An 18,322-nucleotide genomic window follows, 5' to 3' on the forward strand; every position below is an offset into this window, starting at 1 on the left:
TTACATTATGCACACTTTGATTTTTATTTTCTACAATAACCTAACTTACAGCTTAACTTTAAAAAAATACGCAACATTTTTATTTTTTATTTAATTTCTCATATATCCTAATTCGAATATTAAAATCTTCCGCACATTAAGATTACATACTTTGCTATTTACTGCAAAAGAATAATTAAAAGCAATTATTAAATCATTAAAATTATCGGAATCGTGATAGAATATTGAACATGACCTCATATTCGAATAATTTTTAGTTATATAACACTTTTATTCACTTGATCTCTCTTTTTGCAATTTGTAAAGTAGATTTTTAAAGATTTGTAAATTGTAAAACTAATAAAATCTATTTTATTATATGAAGCAACAAGTATAATTGAATATAAAAGACTTACACGATCGATTAATAATACTCATGTATCATGTATATGTATTTACACATATGCATGAATATACTTATGTGTATACATAATTATATTTTTTTCAGAATACTATCTCTTTTGTATTTTCTTCAATTCTTCTAATTTTTTCCAATTGTTCTTGACGTTCCTTCTCCTTCGGCTTTTCCGTAAGTATTTAGATATTCTGTTAAATTATCTGGAGAAACGAATTGCTCTGTTATATCGTGCATCTCTAAAATCGGTGGAATATTTTCTGTTTGTGTATTTTCAATGTCCTCTTGTTCTTTTTGACATCCCTCGGATTGCTCTATTATGTCATGCTCTTTTATGTCTAAAATCGGTAATTTAAATCGGTAATTTAAATCGGTGTCGTCAATTACTTTCTTCTTTAATTCCTGCAAGTGTGTCAAATAATCTTATTCTTCTACTTTTTTTCGATGCTTTCAGTATTTTCTATGCGTCCAGAATTTTCAGCGCTTACAGTATTTTCCCGATGCTTCTGTTTATCTCTATCGGTTTCTCTGGAACTTTGCGGTATTGATATTTCTTCGACAGCAGTATCTTCCTCTGTTATATTATCTTCTTTTGTGTGAAAATCTGATTCGAAAAGTTTCCTCCATAATTTTTCTATATCTACAGACGTGATATTGGTCCACAGCTTGCAAGTTTTTTCAATCAAATTCCCCATGTCACCAGATGTGCAAAAATGTAAAAAATGATAATAAAACGAACTCCGGATTTTATGCTTAAATTGCTCATCCAGTGGTTGAAAAATTTTGATTGCACATCTTGGTATAAGTAGTATCTCAAAGCTATTATCTTTTACGATCTTTTTTAAGCTAAGAAACTTTTCGGTCTCCGTAAAGAGTAAAAGTACTTTACCTTTTATACTTGTATTCTGTTGATGTTCTCTTACAGAGTTTTTAAAGTAATTATTGTACCAATCGGCGAAATTGTCTTCAGCCTTCAATTCACTGCTTTGGAACTTAGAAAGGAAAGGAAATTCACTATTTTCGAAACATTTTAGAGCGTCTTCATGTTTAAATTTATAAGTATAAAAGGGTAATAATTTGTGGCTACCTGTAGCATTTGTACAAAACATAAAAGTTAGACTATCATCTTTTAATATTTCTATATTTGTTCCAATTTTTTTAATCTGTTCCTTCCTTTGGTCAAAACGGGTTTTCCATGCAAATGACATATCGATCATGTTATAAATATTATCTTTAATAATATTTTCCTCTTTCAATCGCTCAGTGAATTTTTGAATAAATCTTTTAGCTATGAGTTGATCATAATTGGTATCGCTTAACTTGGCTTGCTGTCGCTTGAAGTTTTGCGAACTCTCAGCCATGTTTTGAGATTTTACCAGACTTTCGTAACGCTTCCTAAATCTCTGCAACCACATTTTTACCTTATTTACCATTTTTGCCTTATGTGTTAGCGATTTATCAAATTTATTTATAATTTATTTTATTTATAAGCATCGCGGAAATTGTGTCTGCCACATTTTTCCACGCTAGCAATCAATTATGCAGTTATTTGTTATCAAAAAATTCCAAACTTACCCCTAGAATCGCACTTCTTCTTCGCTGGATTTGTTTCTTGTTTCGCTGATTTATTTTATCTACTTTACGTTTAACAATTATAGCAGTATTCAAACCTTATAATCAGTGGCAATTTGAGTCACTGAAATACTTTTTCTTAATTTCTGCAAAACTTCAAAACGTTGTCGCGGTGCGAAAACTCGATAATATATTTGTGCACTATGCGCTTAGCTGACATTATAAAGTTTATTTAAAATTTTCACGCAAACTACTGACTTTAGAAAAATCCTCGCGCGATATGAATATCCAAACAATGGTACTCTTGAGAATAACTTTGAAAACGACCGCGGATAAAAACATTATTTAACGGTTGTATGTCAAATCATAACAATTTTCTATTTTAATGTTTTATTATTTCTGATGTTTACTGTTTATACACGGTGACATTACTGCCTGTGACTTACAATAAGATAATAAAGTTAACTGCAGATAAGGGAATTATAGAAAAATTGTATTCTTTCGAATCTTTTTGTTTAATTACCGTGATACAAATACGTGAGACAAGAAAAATATTTCCGGTATAACATATCGCGGATATAATAGTTTTAATAATAAATTTTATTTTTCATGCTCGCGGAAATAACCGCAACTATTGTAGTGCTTATTTGCAGTCGTTCTTTTCCAACGTGATTCGGTTATTCAATTTTCCAAAGCGTAATTGCTTCTATCGCTCATCGGTCGTCTCGGTGCCAATACGCGACCACACGAGCCGATACGAGTGTTGGGACTTGCACAAAACACAACGCGTCATTACTCACGATTATACAGACGCGCGAGCCAGAATATTCCGCTAATTTTTATATACCATCATTGATATCGTTTGTATCGATGATTTTGCTAATAATGATGTTGTTAGCACAGACGTCTATATTTACTAGATTGTTAACTTTTTATGTATAAGACATCTACGATTTTATGTACAAATTTATACAAGGTATCTTTTTTGGCGTATGCACTTTGATGGCGCACGATTGCACGTCATGTATCAGTATATATATGAATATAAACGAACATAAACGTATATGTACTACTACACATATATTATCGGCATGCGCAGAAAAGGTCATGTTAGTACATAAAATGCGTGGACATTTTATATAAACAAAATTTAGGGAATTAAAAGTCTAGTAATATATAGACGTCTGTGGTTGTTAGTGAACTATACTAAATTAGCAATAATTTTCAAAGATACGCGCTAGGATGGCAAAACTGAGTGTTAAAAGAATATAATGTAGAAAAAACATGTTATATACTAAATCATACATAATGCAGCAATTTGCTGCATAATTGTAATGCCTGGCTAATCTTTTATATACATATATATCAATTATTTTTAACATCTGTTAAATTCGTCAATAAGAAATAAACCTAAAGCGAAGATTTAAATGACTTGATTGCCAAACAATTATATTATATACAAATTACAATTTTATTATAATTAAATTGTAATTAAAGTCAATACAACTTTAGAGAATATTCTTTTTTATAGCCCTTAATTTTACATTATGCACACTTTGATTTTTATTTTCTACAATAATCTAACTTACAGCTTAACTTTAAAAAAATACGCAACATTTTTATTTTTTATTTAATTTCTCATATATCCTAATTCGAATATTAAAATCTTCCGCACATTAAGACTATATACGTTGCTTTTTACTGCAAAAGAATAATTAAAAGCAATTATTAAATCATTAAAATTATCGGAATCGTGACAGAATATTGAACATGACCTCATATTCGAATAATTTTTAGTTATATAATATTTTTATTCACTTGATCTCTCTTTTTGCAATTTGTAAAGTAGATTTTTAAAGATTTGTAAATTGTAAAACTAATAAAATCTATTTTATTATATGAAGCAACGAGTATAATTGAATATAAAAGACTTACACAATAGATTAATAATACTCATGTATCATGTATATGTATTTACACATATGCATGAATATACTTATGTGTATACATAATTATATTTTTTTCAGAATACTTTCTCTTTTGTATTTTCTTCAATACTTCTAATTTTTTCCAATTGTTCTTGACGTTCCTTCTCCTTCGGCTTTTCCGTAAGTATTTAGATATTCTGTTAAATTATCTGGAGAAACGAATTGCTCTGTTATGTCGTGCATCTCTAAAATCGGTGGAATATTTTCTGTTTGTGTATTTTTAATGTCCTCTTGTTCTTTTTGACATCCCTCGGATTGCTCTATTATGTCATGCTCTTTTATGTCTAAAATCGGTAATTTAAATCGGTAATTTAAATCGGTGTCGTCAATTACTTTCTTCTTTAATTCCTGCAAGTGTGTCAAATAATCTTATTCTTCTACTTTTTTTCGATGCTTTCAGTATTTTCTATGCGTCCAGAATTTTCAGCGCTTACAGTATTTTCCTGATGCTTCTGTTTATCTCTATCGGTTTCTCTGGAACTTTGCGGTATTGATATTTCTTCGACAGCAGTATCTTCCTCTGTTATATTATCTTCTTTTGTGTGAAAATCTGATTCGAAAAGTTTCCTCCATAATTTTTCTACATCTACAGACGTGATATTGGTCCACGGCTTGCAAGTTTCTTTAATCAAATTCCCCATGTCACCAGATGTGCAAAAATGTAAAAAATGATAATGAAACAAACACCGGATTTTATGCTTAAATTGCTCATCCAGTGGTTGAAAAATTTTGATTGCACATCTTGGTATAAATAGTATCTCAAAGCTATTATCTTTTATGATCTTTTTTAAGCTAAGAAACTTTTCGGTCTCCGTAAAGAGTAAAAGTACTTTACCTTTTATACTTGTATTCTGTTGATGTTCTCTTACAGAGTTTTTAAAGTAATTATTGTACCAATCGGCGAAATTGTCTTCAGCCTTCAATTCACTGCTTTGGAACTTAGAAAGGAAAGGAAATTCAATATTTTCGAAACATTTTAGAGCGTCTTCATGTTTAAATTTATAAGTATAAAAGGGTAATAATTTGTGGCTACCTGTAGCATTTGTACAAAACATAAAAGTTAGACTATCATCTTTTAATATTTCTATATTTCTTCCAATTTTTTTAATCTGTTCCTTCCTTTCGTCAAAACGGGTTTTCCATGTAAATGACATATCGACCATGGTATAAATATTATCTTTAATAATATGTTCCTCTTCCAATCGCCGAGTGAAGTTTTGAATAAATTCTTTAGCTCTCCTTTGATTAAATAAAGTGGCTTTCTCTTGCATGAAGTTTTGCGAACTCTCAGCCATGTTTTGAGATTTTACCAGACTTTCGTAACGCTTCCTAAATCTCTGCAATCACATTTTTACTTTATTTACCATTTTTGCTTTATGTGTTAGTGATCTATCAAATTTATTTATAATATATTTTATTTATAAGCATCGCGGAAATTGTGTCTGCCACATTTTTCCGCGCTAGCAATCAATTATGCAATTTTTTATCAAAAAATTTCACACTACCCCTAGAATCGCATGTTTTCTTCGCTGGATTTGTTTCTTGTTTCGCTGATTTATTTTATCTACTTTACGTTTAACAATTATAGCAGTATTCAAACCTTATAATCAGTGGCAATTTGGGTCACTAAAATACTTTTTCTTAATTTTTGCAAAACTTCAAAACCATGTCGCGGTGCGAAAACTCGATAATATATTTGTGCACTATACGCTTAGCTGACTTTATAAAGTTTATTTAAAATTTTCACGCAAAACTCTGTGCGTTACTGACTTTAGAGAAATCCTCGCGCGATATATAAATATCCAAACAATGGTACTCTTAAGAATAACTTTGAAATCGATCGCGGATAAAAACATTATTTAACGGTTGTATGTCAAATCATAACAATTTTCTATTTTAATGTTTTATTATTTCTGATGTTTACTGTTTATACACGGTGACATTACTGCCTATGACTTACAATAAGATAATAAAGTTAACTGTAGATAAAGGAATTATAGAAAAATTGTATTCTTTCGAATCTTAATAAATTTTATTTTTCATGCTCGCGGAAATAACCGCAACTATTGTAGTGCTTATTTGCAGTCGTTCTTTTCCAACGTGATTCGGTTATTCAATTTTCCAAAGCGTAATTGCTTCTATCGCTCATCGGTCGTCTCGTTGCCAATACGCGACCACACGAGCCGATACGAGTGCTGGGACTTGCACAGAACACAACGCGTCATTACTCACGATTATACAGACGCGCGAGCCAGAATATTCCGCTAATTTTTATATACCATCATTGATATCGATTGTATCGATGATTTTGCTAATAATGATGTTGTTAGCACATACGTCTATATATTTACTAGATTGTTAACTTTTTATGTATAAGACATCTACGATTTTATGTACAAATTTATACAAGGTATCTTTTTTGGCGCATGCACTTTGATGGCGCACGGTTGCACGTCATGTATCAGTATATATATGAATATAAACGAACATAAACGTATATGTACTACTACACATATATTATCGGTGCATGCGCAGAAAAGGTCATGTTAGTACATAAAATGCGAGGACATTTTATATAAACAAAATTAAGGGAATTAAAAGTCTAGTAATATATAGACGTCTGTGGTTGTTAGTGAACTATACTAAATTAGCAATAATTTTCAAAGATACGCGCTAGGATGGCAAAACTGAGTGTTAAAAGAATATAATGTAGAAAAAAAATGTTATATACTAAATCATACATAATGCAGCAATTTGCTGCATAATTGTAATGCCTGGCTAATCTTTTATATACATATATATCAATTATTTTTAACATCTGCTAAATTCGTCAATAAGAAATAAACCTAAAGCGAAGATTTAAAAATGACTTGATTGTCAAACAATTATATTATATACAAATTACAATTTTATTATAATTAAATTGTAATTAAAGTCAATACAACTTTTAGAGAATATTCTTTTTTATAGCCCTTAATTTACATTATGCACACTTTGATTTTTATTTTCTACAATAATCTAACTTACAGCTTAACTTTAAAAAAATACGCAACATTTTTATTTTTTATTTAATTTCTCATATATCCTAATTCGAATATTAAAATCTTCCGCACATTAAGACTATATACATTGCTTTTTACTGCAAAAGAATAATTAAAAGCAATTATTAAATCATTAAAATTATCGGAATCGTGATAGAATATTGAACATGCTCATATTCGAATAATTTTTAGTTATATAATATTTTTTTTTATTATAATATTTTTATTCACTTGATCTCTGTTTTTGCAATTTGTAAAGTAGATTTTTAAAGATTTGTAAATTGTAAAACGAATAAAATCTATTTTATTATATAAAGTAACGAGAATAATTGAAATATAAAAGATTTACATGATCGGTTAATAATACACATGTGTGTATGTATCATGTATATGTGTGTACACATATGCATGAATATACTTATGTGTATACATAATTATATTTTTTTTTCAGAATACTTTCTCTTTTGTATTTTCTTCAATACTTCTAATTTTTTCCAATTGTTCTTGACGTTCCTTCTCCTTCGGCTTTTCCGTAAGTATTCAGATATTCTGTTAAATTATCTGGAGAAATGGATTGCTCTGTTATGTCGTGCATTATCTCTAAAATCGGTGGAATATTTTCTGTTTGTATATTTTTAATGTCCTCTTATTCTTTTTGACATCCTTCGGCTTTTCCGTAAGAACTTAGATATTCTGTTAAATTATCTGGAGAAACGGATTGCTCTGTTACGTCGTGCATTATCTCTGAAATCGCTGGAATATTTTCTGTTTGTGTATTTTTAATGTCTTCCTGTTCTTTTTGACATCCTTCGACTTTTCCGTAAGAACTCAGATATTCTGTTAAATTATCTGGAGAAACGGATTGCTCTGTTATGTGGTGCATTATCTTTAAAATCGCTGGAATATTTTCTGTTTGTGTATTTTTAATGTCCTCTTGTTCTTTTGGACATCCTTCGGCTTCAGTTTTTGTGTAAAAAGTAGGCATTTCTAGTAATTTGTTTAAATCGGTGTCGTCAATTAACTCCTCTAATTTCTGCAAGTGTGTCTGCAAATAATCTTCTTCTCCTACTTTTTCTTCGGTGCTTTCAGTATTTTCTATGCGTCCAGAATTTTCAGCTCTTACAGTATTTTCCTGATGCTCCTGTTTATCTCTTTCGGTTTCTCTGGAACTTTGCGGTTTTGATATTTCTTCGACAGCAGTATCTTTCTCTGTTATATTATCTTCTTTTGTGTGGAAATCTGATTCGAAAAGTTTTCCCCATAATTCTTTTATATGTGCAGACGTGATATTGGTCCACGGCTTGCAAGTTTCTTCAATAAAATTCCCTATGTCACAAGATGTGTAAAAATGTGGAAACTGATTATAAAACGTACACCGGATTTTATTCATAATTTTCTGATCCACTGGTTGAAGAATTTTGATTGCATGTATTGGTATAAATAGTATCTCGAAGCTATTATCTTTTATGATCTCTTTTGAGATAATAAACTTTTTGATCTCTTTAAGGAGTAAAAGTACTTTACCTCTTATATTTGTTTTCTGTTGATGTTCTCTTACAGAGTTTGTAAAGTAATTATTGTACCAATCTACGAAATTTTCTTCATCCATCAATTCACTTCTTTGTAACTTAGAAAGGAAAGGAGATTCAGTATTTTCCAAATATTTTAGAGCTTCTTCATGTTTATATTTATAAGTACAAAAGGGTAATAATTTGTGGCTACCTGTAGCATTTGTACAAAACATAAAAGTTAGACTATCGTCTTTCAATATTTCTATATTTTGTCTAGTCTCTTCATCTTTTTCTTTTCGATCTTCTTTTCTATCTTCTTCTTCTCTTTCTTCCTTCTCTGCGCAAAAAAGGTATTTCCATGAAAGTGATATATTGATCATAGTATAAATATTATCTTTAATAATATTTTCCTTTTCCAATCGTCGAGTGAATTTTTGAATAAATCTTTTAGCTATGAATTGATCATAATTGGTATCGCTTAACTTGGCTTGCTGTCGCTTGAAATTTTGCGAACTCTCAGACATGTTTTGAGACTTTACCAGATTTTCGTAACGCTTCCTAAATCTCTGCAACCACATTTTCATATTATTTATCATTTTTACCTTATGTGTTGGTGATCTATCAAATTTATTTATAAATTCATATATTTTATTTATAAGCAGTGCATCGGAAATTGTGTCTCCCATATTTTTCCGCGCTAGCAATCAATTATGCAGTTTTTCATCAAAAAATTTCGCACCTACTCCTAGAGTCGCACTTTTTCTTCGTTGAACTTGTTTCGCTGATTTATTTTATCTACTTTACGTTTAACAATTATAGCAGTATTATCCAAACTTTATAATCAGTGGCAAGTTGGGTCACTGAAATACTTTTTCTTAATTTTTGCAAAACTTCAAAACGTTGTCGCGGTGCGAAAACCGATAATATCTTTGTGCACTATGCGCTTAGCTGAGACTTTATAAAGTTTATTTAAAATTTTCACGCAAAACTCTGTGCGTTACTGACTTTAGAGAAATTCCTCGCGCGATATGAATATAGAAACAATACTCTTGAGAATAACTTTGAAAACGACCGTGGATAAAAACATTATTTAATGGTCGTATGTCAAATCATAATAGTTTTCTTTTTCAATGTTTTCTCATTTCTAACGTTTACTGTTTATACACGGTGACATTACTGCCTATAACTTGCAATAAGATAATAAAGTTAACTGTAGCTAAGGGAATTATAGAAAAATTGTATTCTTTCGAATCTTTTTGTTTAATTACCGTGATACAAACACGTGAGACAAGAAAAATATTTTCGGTATAATATATCGCGGATATAATATTTTTAATAATAAATTTTATTTTTCATACACGCGGAAAAAACCGCAACTATTGTAGTACTTATTTGCAGTCGTCCTTTTCCAACGTGATTCGGTTATTCAATTTTCCAAAGCGTAATTACTTCTATCGCTCACCGGTCGTCTCGTTGCCAATACGCGATCACACGAGCCGATACGAGTGCTGGGACTTGCATAGAACACAACGCGTCATTACTCACGATTATACAGACGCGCGAGCCAGAATATTCCGCTAATGCCGCGTGGCTCATCGATCTAACGAAGGCGCCCGAGAAATCATTGTTTCCGTAATGAATCGCGTCAGAGCTCACATCGCATCATACGTCATACGCTCATCTGTATAACATAATCACCGTCGAATCGGGCGGTAGCATTAATAACACTGAGCGCGAGACCGATTGTCTGTATGGTTGTCGAGAGCGTCGAAGAGGCCCTAATTTATTATTTCTCGTATAGAGTTCACATAACTACCAGGTACTCGTATACTCTCTAAATTTCTTAGAGTGAAGCTTGCACTCGAAAAATTGAGTGACTGGTCAAATCACTCTAGTTAGAGTGATTTTTCACTCATAGGAGTGAAAAATCACTCTAACTAGAGTGATTTGACCAGTTACTCAGTTTTTCGAGTGCAAGTTTCACTCTAAGAAATTTAGAGAGTACGAGCACCTACGAAGAGTATAGTGTCTATCATTAATGCCAATTTTTTATAATCTGCATTCTTTCTTTCCCTCTTTACATCTCCTCGAACCGAGCGGTCCCAATTGATGACGTAAAAATATTTATAATAAATTATTATAAATTCGTTGTTTATAATAACACAACGCGACATGTTTATGCAATAAATTGTTCAAAAATGTACTATAATTTATCCCTTGTCAATCATTCCGTAGACTGTATAAAATATTACGCTGACATCGCGCGATTTTCACTCGAAAAGGATTAATTGGAGCGTAATAAGCATTCTATCTACTTTTTAAGAATTTGCATCTTAGAGCACAGATATCCTCTCATTTAACGACTTTCCCCACACGATCTATGATATAATCCGGCCGGTGCTCTGCGGTACTTTACCGTATTTTCACGCTCACCACTTTCATGCAACCTGCTTCGACCAACTTTCGCTCTGACATTGACAGATGGGATTAAGTATCGTTCGTAACTAGCGGATCATTAATGCAAAGAGGCAAATCGCTCCTATTCCGCGCTTTGGCGGTACGCGAACGGTGATCTACAAGATGTGGTTCGTGGCGAGCAACGCACCGGCGTCAGGAGCCATTAATGAGCGGCATTGTACGCACGCATGTATCACGCCGCTGTCTTCATATTTCAGCGTACGGCGGCTCGCGCGCGTTAAAAGCGCGTGTATTAAACGCGCCGTGTGGGTGCGACGCGATATTAATAGGACACGTTCGGTAGGTAGCGCGACGTCGAACGAGAAGCGATTTAAGCATTCCACGGTAACTACCAAGTAGGTGCGATACCCGGGGATAAGCGCAAAAAGAAGAAGAGGGATGGGGGCGGGGAAAAGGAGAGAGAAAGAGGGAAAAAAAGTTCGGAGTAGCGCGCGTGCTGGAAATTACGGCGGTCATCGTCGGTGACTAATGAGAAATTCACGTGGCCGCTAATGCACTGTATCGTTATCACCTACCACCGACCGGGATCTCCATCCTAGAAAGTATCCCGGTGCGATTTACCGGCCGGATGGTGCGATCCGTGACTCGGGAAACCGCAAGGAAGAACGAATGCGACAAGCATTTGTCACTAGAACCCGGGATATAGTCGCGCTTTCAGAGCCGGAAGAAGTGTAGAGGAATGCTGTCCATCGTAACACGTATTATTCTCACGAGTACTATAATAAATACAGCAGAAATCCATTAAAATGGATGTCGATGAAATTTTTTGTGTGTGAATGTCTGTATTAATATAAAGATAATGTAATACTCTATGATTTTTTTATCGATATTAGATATTTTAATATGTAATATTTCAAATTCTCGATTTAAATAAAATTGTTAATTTTATTTTGCTAAACATTATATACTTACATAAATTAATTGTTAATATATAAGAAAAAATAACGATAAAATATCGAGTAGTCAGATGGAAGAAAAATGAGCAAGTATAATTTTCTGAGATGTATTGTGGATAGTTTGCTGCTGTACTAACTATTAAAGTTACACGACAGGCAAATAATTCGGTGAATATCGCGTACGTTTCGCATTTATTTGACAGAAGATAATTTGAAATCCATTTCAATTAAAATCACTCGACAGTAACTGCATAGGCTCTCGCATTACTTATTTTCTATGCATATCCATTTTATCTTCCTATATCTGATAGCATTAATTACACGTGATATCTACTTCATATTTCAAGAACCTGTATTTTGTAACATATTAGGAAGATAGTCGATAAATTAATTTCTCAAGTATTATCTCAAGATATAAAATTGTTAAAAACTCAATATTTATGATGACGATAATTGATAAAGCTTATGTGACAGTTTAAGTATCTCCAGCGATTACAACAAATTCGCACAAATTAATCGACTTGCAATAATTAAAAAAAATGGCGACGAGGAAAATACTAAATTATCGCAAAATTATCGCGCCTTTAAGAACCAAACGATCAACGAGAGATCTTAAAAAATCGATAGTTTACTAAGTACAGTGGTACAGGTTATCGATCACGAATTAATTAAAGCCGTGTAGCAATATGCGCGGTACATAATTCCGCGTGCTTTACACAAAAGATAGGGATTCGAATTGTTCGCGATCACGCGCGCTCCTTCACGTCTAACTACCTGCGATATATCGCGATTATCCGCGACAACGCGGCACTTTCCCTGTTTCTCTCTCCCTCCTGCGGAAATATATTGGAAGGAACAGAATTCTTCGATAGTTGCCCTTTAACGACACGGTTCGTCGAGTTACAGTTATTCACTCGCGCAAAGAGTCGTTTAAAAAATTGAATCAAATGTCCTCGCGAAACAAGATTTATTTGCACGTAGCTTGTTTGAAATAATTAAAAAAAAATTCATACTTCTTTTATTAAAATGCATATAAAAAAACATAAGGAAAAGTGTATTCAATTTCATAGAATTTTATAAGATTTTATAGTTTTATAAAATTAGTTTTAATAAAACATTCTACAATATTATTCTATTTTAAAGTTTCATTTTATTTTATTCATTTTATAATATTATTCTATTTAAAATTGCATTTAAAATTATTTTATTTATTCTATAATATTATTCTATTTAAAATTTCATTTAAAATTATTTTATTTATTCTATAATATTATTCTATTTAAAATTTCATTTAAAATTATTTTATAATATTATTCTATTTAAAATTTTATTTAAAATTTCATTTGTATTTTATTTATTTTAATACAAGGTAAAATTATTAATTTCTGCTTAGCGTCACATGAATTTTCCTACAATTTTGAAATGCGTTCGCATGTGTAAGTATACATTTCGACGAGACGCGTTATAATCCGCCGTATCGAGAGAGTCGATCTAAAAGTCGATCCGATGTGGGACAGAAAAGCACTCGTATCATTTCTAACGAGAGACGTGCCACTCCCGCCTTAAGAGGGTCAAATTCTTGACTTGTATCTCCAAGCATTGCGGCGGCGGGGGCGGGGAAGATACTTTATAATCGAAGTAAGCCGACGCGTGCTCTTTGACACGGAACAGACAGTAGAGCGGGAGAAACGAGAGGCTGTATATATACGCTGTCATTTTCGGAGCAGATAACAGCTGACGCGCGCGCGTCAGCATCGGAGCCGACTTTCCAGATCCGACCTTGCGGATATAAAAGCGGCCAATTCGATCGCCCTCTTTACACGCTTTGCTGGCCCACGTTGTACTTGCTCGCACACACGAGTCGATTGCACGAGATACGTAGAAAAGCGGATATGCTTATCTGGAATACATCGCGCGTGGCAGGTCAGCGTTTCAACGAAAGCCGACTACTCTGTTGATAGCGCGAGATTTTTCATCCCGCCAGATTAAATCGCGATTTACAGTTTGCCGAGAGAACCACGATAATCTCGCTACCAAAGGCACAAGATTCTAAACTAGAAATGTTATTAAGCGAAAGAACGCTTCTATTCAGCTTTTTTCTCCAAATATTTAAGAATTTTTAAGAATTTATATAACAATTATATAATTATATAACAATCATTTCAATTCAATTTTGCGAAGAAATCGAGAGAAAAATATTTATTAAGCTGATCATTTTCCGGATATACCTCGAAATTCGTACGTTTTTAATTATCACAATTCTTGCTATCGAGGCATCATGGAAGATCGCGAAACCGCTGGAGGATCGTCCATAGTGAAGGTCTTTTTATAAATCGCGCAAAGTGTAGCGGGCAGTTGGCTCTTCGCGAAGGAGAATGTATGCTTCTTTGCAGCGTGACACGAATGAAATTCAGCGTCATAAAGCCGGCTGGCTAGCGAGCGGGACTCATAAATATTTGGACGATAGAGGCCCGATAGCGCGACCTCGAGGTTGCGTGCGGACAGCGCGCGATGCACGCTCGCTCGCTCGCTCACGCGTGCAACTGCAGCCAACCGACGATTGCACACACATCCTTGCAGCTCTGATCTCGAATTAATCCACCGAGAGGTTAGCTGCCGGCGCACCGGTAACTTGACCGAAGCACGACCGCGAAAGTCGAGGAGAAAAAGAGAGGAGATGAACAAAAAGGGGAGGAAGAGAGAAAGAGAGAGAAGAAAGAGAGAGAGAGATCGAGAAGAAAGGGCGAAAAGGGAGAGTCCAACGACGAGGAATTCTTACACGCATCCTGTCTGCGGTTGACGAAAACTTATCCAGACACGAAGCTTCCCAGAAGTTCGTTTTCGCCCCGTAACAAGGGCGACTCTCGGCTTTTTGCGAGGTTTCTACGCGCATTTCGGGGACCCCGACGACTGCATTATTACCTGGCGATCATTAATGCGAACGAACAAAAGCGTAGTTTTCGCGAGGCGACATTCAGCGAGGTAAATCATACTCTGAAAAGTGTTGATTGCTTTTTGGAAGAAATTTCTCGCACGAAAATCGATCACAGAGTAGCTTTACTCTCGTGTGTGCTGCCGGAATTTCTAATTTGCGCAGTATGCTTTTATTGCACGGCACAAGTACGGCTTTGCTACAGTTCTCTCTCGTCTCGGAGACATAATAAAGGCGCTATAGAATGCGAAGCCACGGCCATCGCGTGCCCCGGAATGATAATCGTCGCCTGATCTTTACAGCGATGGACTCGCTGCGAAATGTCAATCCGGCAATCCGTCGGAAAGCGAACATTACGGAGAGTTGTAGAGAAAGAACAAAGAGAAAGCCACGAACGAAGACATCCACTCGACGTAGCGTGTTGCTGGTAGCTACCAAAGTTGCCCTTAGGGCAGCCTACCTATCTGTCAGAATCCGCTGGAAGCTACCGACCATCGTATCCCGCTGGATCGCAAGAGAACTTCAACTTAGTTCCATTCAACAAATTCACAATTAACTGTATTTTTATAATGTATAAATATACATATTATGATTTAAAATCAAATTTTTTTAACTGAATATTTGCTGAATAAAGACACAAAATTTCTTAAAGCATAATAAATATTTTATAGAACCTACGAGATTTATAGTTTATAAAATAAATTTTGAAATTATGTAACAAAATAAATTCTTATTTTGATATTTATTTTTAACGAAAACTAACGAATATAGAAAATTGAGATTATTAAAATTTTTAATTATACGTGATATTCTCTATATTTTCTCTCGTTCTTTTTGCAAGCATAATCGAATAGTAAGGAAAGTTAAACACGTTAAGTAAGAAGAGGTTTCGTAGAGACGAAGATAGAGAACGGCAACTTCGCGTGTTGCTCGTAGCTACTTCAGGAAGCTGAAAGGTAGCCGCGTACTTGTCGAGGCTCATTCTCGAGTTACCGCTGCATGTTTGCTTTGACCCTTTATCACATTAGGTCGCGCAGTCGTGTTTTCAATTCTAAGAGTGAATAACGAAACGTAATTTAAAAAGCAAAGAAGAGCAAATACAATAAAGAAGTTGGAGGAACGCGGAATGACCGTCACCTGTGCGTGTGTTGAAGTATAAAGACGATTATCGACAGTTACGTGTTCGCGTGTTAATTTTGAGCAACACGTAAATTAAGTAAAACGCGATTAAACAAAAACTTGTATTTGCTTTTTATTTGCCATATACATTACTTGAAAGTGCGCTGAGCGAACCAGAGAAACGAATATGTCATTTGTGAATTTCGAGCGTGGGCGACGTTCACATGCGAAACGCAATGTCATTATCTTGCACGGAAAATGAGGAGGCTACAACGACGACCAGTTGCAATTTTCAGGCCCATCCGACATCTATACTTATAGTTGATGATGCAAAATTGGCAACATTATGTTTGTTTTAATGGTTGACACGCGAACTTTGTCAATGATTAGACAGCCAATCTTCGAGACTTCGAAGAACGACCGATGCAGAATGGCACGACACATATTTCTGGAAGCACTTACTGGAAACGTAATTGGGGCGAAGTTTAAGAAATTGACTACAACGTGGACAAAAATCAACCATGAAGCTTCACTTAATAAGATTCCCGGAGAAGCGAGGAAAAAGAAGTTTGGAATTAGTTGTTCTTTTTCGCGATTCCTTTTTAACTGCATTTTGTGTCGTTTTTTTTTTTACTATGTGCCTCGATTTCTCCGAGATTAAAAATAGAGAAAACAGTCTAGAGAACCAAATTGATGTTAAACAACGTCGCGATTCGCCGCGAAACATTTGCGTGGAAACAATATGCGGCTTCATGTTTCGAAAGTAGCCGCAAAATTGTCGAGAGTGCGACGCCTCGCACATAAATTTTGTCTAACTACTAGTGGCGTGAGTGGTCAAAATAATCGCCGCCGGCGACGTAGCCGGTGCTGCATTTTTTAAAATAATATTCCCCCGAGGAGTCAAGGGTCGAGGGACCGCGCGTGTCCAGGCACCGAGCTTGCCTTGGAATAGTGCCTCACGATCGCGCCGAGTGCTGCTACTTCTATTCGTGACTATACGAGATATTGGGTAATGCTAAACGATTCGAAGAAACTGACGATGAATAGCGTAATCGAAAATTTACATCTTACATGACAATTTTAATTTCTTAATCGTGCAAGTGTTGGTTAATATTGTTCGTTTGTCACGATGCAGATAAAAATGGCATAAAGGTAAATCGACGATGGCGACGTCGAAATGAAAGGAACACGTCGTGAACGTGATTTATATTTCGCAAGACTCGATAAATTAGAAAACGAGTTCGACGCGGAAGCAACCTCAATTATTTCGAGCAGAAAGATAGATGAGAGTCATCGGGACGGAATATCCCTTTCGTTTCCGATCGACTCGCAGCGAGACCTTGAAGTGGGCGTCGTTCGATTTTTCTTTCTCGCGGTGAGATACCACTGAAGGCGAGGCTGCGTTATGACGTATCTCCAATCGGTAATTATTGCTGATTAACGACTTGCTGAGCCTGTTATCTCTCGCTTCTACTGTCCAGCGGGGACCCGATAGCTCGCAATTCGATTTCGGTCTGTCGAGCTCGTCGATCTGACTCGATGTATCTTAACGAGCCCCAAAAGACCGGCGCGTCACTAGCAGAGCGAAGCATTTTAAATTCATCTTCGTGTGTTTATTTTGCTCCGCGCGGTGAAAGTGTTATTTATTCGCTTCGGAAAGAAATCACTCTCGAGCCGATTCGCGTCTAGTGAATAACGACGTTCAATTTCTTCTCGTACGTATCCGCTTGTTGCGCAATAAGCGAAATATATACCTCGACGAGGAATAAAAAAGGGAGAGAGAAAAATGCGATCTGAAAATATACACGAGTTCTGCGCGACAATCGCAAAAAATCTACTCGATGAACGAGATTTTGCAGTGACCGCTCTCGAGGCACCTTGCCCGACTCCTCTCGTCTCTTCTATTTGTCTTCTTCGTCCTCGCGGTGAAGGGCCCCGCCTGGAGTTCCACCGCGGTCACTCTTTCAGCTCGCTCCTTTTTTTCCCTCCATCTTCCTGTCCCTCTTCTTCTCCCTGCTTTCCTTCCCCGGCCCCAACCCCTCGACCGCATTTCTCGGCGGCTTCCTCTTTTTGCCTCGCTCGGTCGGTCCTCCTCTCGCTTCGTCACTCTCTTCTTCATCGTCGAGAGAGACCAACGACTATCACGGATCGACGTGATTACTTATGGCAACTTCGAGGGGGGAGCAAGGGGGGTGTAACCTTTCTCTCCGGATGCCCCCGCGCTCCTGTTCCCCCTCCGATAGAAAGAGATTAGCGCCGTTATAAACCGGGCACAAGTTTGTCGAGGCCGATCGATCATCAGTCGAGGTCGTCGACGACGACGACGACGACGACGATGAGGACGAGCTGATCTCGCTCTTCGAGTTCTTCGCATTTACAACGGGGGATTAC

At 35.3% G+C, this 18,322-nt stretch overlaps 1 protein-coding gene across 3 annotated transcripts; it reads right to left on the minus strand.

Annotated features, from left to right (window-relative positions):
• Positions 1-3,979: 3,979 nt before the first annotated feature.
• On the minus strand, positions 3,980-5,723 carry LOC145963047 (uncharacterized). Of its 3 annotated transcripts, XM_083084647.1 has the most exons (4): positions 5,460-5,723; positions 4,988-5,291; positions 4,790-4,892; positions 3,980-4,576 (listed from the first exon to the last, which is right to left on the minus strand). In XM_083084647.1, the coding sequence occupies exons 2-4, from the start codon at positions 4,994-4,996 to the stop codon at positions 4,332-4,334; spliced, it is 357 nt and encodes a 118-aa protein (XP_082940773.1). In that variant the 5' UTR covers positions 4,997-5,291; positions 5,460-5,723; the 3' UTR covers positions 3,980-4,331. The 3 variants fall into 3 exon arrangements, with proteins under 3 accessions (XP_082940773.1, XP_082940771.1, XP_082940772.1); XM_083084645.1 differs by having other exon boundaries at positions 3,980-4,892; XM_083084646.1 differs by having other exon boundaries at positions 3,980-4,892; positions 4,988-5,723.
• Positions 5,724-18,322: the final 12,599 nt, after the last annotated feature.

Source organism: Camponotus vicinus, unplaced genomic scaffold, assembly GCF_025532165.1.
Source record: "Camponotus vicinus isolate PSW18456_S1 unplaced genomic scaffold, iyCamVici1.0 SCAF_12, whole genome shotgun sequence".
Classification (NCBI taxonomy): domain Eukaryota; kingdom Metazoa; phylum Arthropoda; class Insecta; order Hymenoptera; family Formicidae; genus Camponotus; species Camponotus vicinus.